Source organism: Cucurbita moschata, unplaced genomic scaffold (assembly GCF_002738365.1).
Source record: "Cucurbita moschata cultivar Rifu unplaced genomic scaffold, Cmos_1.0 Cmo_Scf00033, whole genome shotgun sequence".
In the NCBI taxonomy this organism is placed as follows: Eukaryota; Viridiplantae; Streptophyta; class Magnoliopsida; order Cucurbitales; family Cucurbitaceae; genus Cucurbita; species Cucurbita moschata.
Genome location: NW_019268549.1, coordinates 1,383,530 through 1,386,219, shown reverse-complemented (window position 1 = coordinate 1,386,219; position 2,690 = coordinate 1,383,530). Strand labels below are relative to the sequence as shown.

The window sequence follows — 2,690 nt, the reverse complement described above, 5'->3', positions numbered from 1 at the left end:
TTTTTTTTTTTTTTTTTTTTTTTTTTTTGTTTATTGAGTTTTTTATGCCGCCGATTGGATCTTTTGGTTGCCGGCGATTGAGTGAGGACTTGGATTGTGTAGGTTGATGTGATGATTTGACCTTAGTTTCGTTTTTTTTTTTGTTTTTTTGTTTTTTTGTTTTTTATGATTCTACAGAGAGAGTTGAATTTTGCGATCTTCTTGTTTTTGTTTTTTTAACTAACGAGGGAGGAAGGAGAAAAAGTGGTTTGATTTAGCTGTGGAGTTTGATTTTGTTGTGTGGAGAACGAGAATCAGTAGCGAAAATGAATGGTAACAGCACTCGGAATGGGAATGTAGGAGGATTCAGTAACGCGGAATGGGAGCTTATTCGGAGGTACCACAGGACTGAGCCTGCGGAGAATCAGTGCACCTCTCAGCTTGTCAAGCGTATTAAAGCTCCTGTTCATCTTGTAAATCATCTTCCCTCTTTTCTCTGTCCAGTTTAAATTCTGTTGATGAAGATGGCTTTCTTCATTATTTATTGGTTTTATGTTTTTCAAATCCTATTTTACTTCTCAACACTAATGGTCTAAGAGGTTTCCAAATTTGGCGGATCTAACCGATCGGTTTGGCCTCAATTAGGGCTGTATGTATCATGATAACTTGTATCTTATTTTATTAACTTATTTGTTTCTGTTGGTTTCTGCATCCTCCTATGTTTATATGGAAATCCGAACGTCCATGCATTATACCCCAATCATCATCACGGCTCCTATCTTGCCTTTTGTGGGCGAGTTCAATCCCTTGGATATATTCTGGAAAGAAGACATTGTCTTCTCGGGGTGTTGTTAAAAACAACATTTGGAGAATACAGAAGCAGAGTATAATAGCAATTCTATATGAATCAACTGCTAACAAGAGGTTCTTTTCATAAATTTTGGAATTTGATTTATGCAGGTAGTTTTTTTTTAAAAAGAAAGTGAAAGGTAAACGCATTGCATTATGAGGAACTAGCAAACTGTGGTTGCTTTATGTTTTCATTTGTTCTATATCTGAGATCATATGGATGTTTTTGGAATTATTAGAACTTGGAAAGCGAAGCATTATGGAAGGTCTTTTGATCCTATTTAAACAATAAAGATGCAAGTATGTAATAAGAATTATGATGATATTTGTATATTATCATAGCTTGGGTTATTGGATTCTTGCCTTCATTTGTACTTAATTATTTTCGGAATTGGAATGGCTCTTCTCCAGGTATGGTCTCTGGTAAGGAGGTTTGATCAACCACAAAGATACAAACCTTTTGTTAGCAGATGTGTTTTGAAGGGAAACCTTGAGATCGGGACTCTCAGAGAAGTTGATGTGAAATCGGGGCTTCCAGCCACAACGAGTACAGAGAGATTGGAACTCCTCGATGATGATAGGCACATCCTTAGCATGAGGATTGTTGGCGGAGATCACAGACTCAAGGTACAGGTCTCAATGTATTTTTTATCTGCTCCTTTCTTGGAGAATTCCATGGTTCTGATATTGGCTGAATATATGCAATTTTTATCTTTCTTTTTAGGGTGAAACTAATTGTTCTGTTTTCTATAAAATAGGCATGAGAATATTTGTAGTATTCATATTTTCTGAGCAAAACAGATTTTTGCTGATATTCGTCCCTTGAATGTTCGAAACCTAAATTTATCCAAAGATTAGTCTAACCTATTTTACAATGACATCAAATCAGTATATCAGGGAACTGTGATTTCATATGTTCAAAAGGAGGAACTGTTGAGAACATTTCTTATTGAAAATATTTTGGACTTGCCTGATAATAATGATCATGTTATAGAGTTTTCGCCATGATTTTGTTTTAAATGAGCTTTTGGTAGTCATTTATGCCCACAGATAATGCGCCGGATTCGCTAGCTCAAGTTGGCTTGAAGCTTCATCTTTCATGTAATTTTAACTATTTGCGTTTGCGGCATGTGCTTTGGAATAGAAAATAATGAGCTATGATTAGTATCATTTGACTGTCCAATTAAGGATTAACATGAATCAAAGCTCTATCCTGTCACTTGCTATGTGATTGATGAATTAAACAGGAAATTCTGCTTTGTTTATACGACAATATAGTTCTAATAGCTATGACAATATTTTGGGGATACCTAGTTAGATGCTCCATTTTTTAGTGTGTCTAAATCAGTAATAAATTTTAATAATCTGCAACTTTCTTTCAGAATTACTCTTCAATCATCTCCTTGCATCCAGAAATCATTGATGGAAGACCAGGGACTTTGGTAATTGAATCATTTGTGGTCGATGTGCCTGAAGGAAACACAAAGGACGAGACATGCTACTTTGTGGAAGCCTTGATTAAATGCAATCTCAAGTCACTTGCTGATGTTTCAGAGCGGCTTGCAGTGCAAGATCGCACTGAGCCTCTTGATAGGATCTAAAATCTGGGATTGGTAACGTTTGATGTACGCAAGGGGCTTGCCATGAATGAAGCCTCCAAGGCTCTCATATCTTTGGAGGCTTTGGAGATGGACTGGCAGGAGGGTATGTTGTACACAAATTAGCATCATCTTTTATCGGGTGATATTATATTCCTTTTCATTTAAGTTCAGCAAGTCAAATCTAGTACCTGGAGCACAAACGATCTTGTAAGGTTTGAGAAACTCTGTAGAATTTAGAGAGAGAGAGAGGGGGGGGGGGGG

General features: G+C 36.6%; 1 protein-coding gene across 2 annotated transcripts in view; it reads left to right on the top strand.

Moving 5' to 3' along the window:
* Nucleotides 1-2,684, top strand: part of LOC111430400 (abscisic acid receptor PYL8-like) — a 3,442-nt gene extending 758 nt beyond the window's left edge. Inside the window, exons 2-4 of one of the 2 annotated variants that reach the window (XM_023066626.1) lie at nt 178-452; nt 1,240-1,455; nt 2,211-2,684. In XM_023066626.1, the coding sequence (XP_022922394.1) occupies nt 306-452; nt 1,240-1,455; nt 2,211-2,429 (582 nt within the window). In that variant the 5' untranslated portion in view covers nt 178-305 and the 3' untranslated portion in view covers nt 2,430-2,684. Of the gene's footprint in view, nt 1-38; nt 453-1,239; nt 1,456-2,210 lie in introns of both variants that reach the window. The other variant, XM_023066625.1, reaches the window with a different exon arrangement.
* The last annotated feature ends 6 nt before the right edge of the window (nt 2,685-2,690 follow it).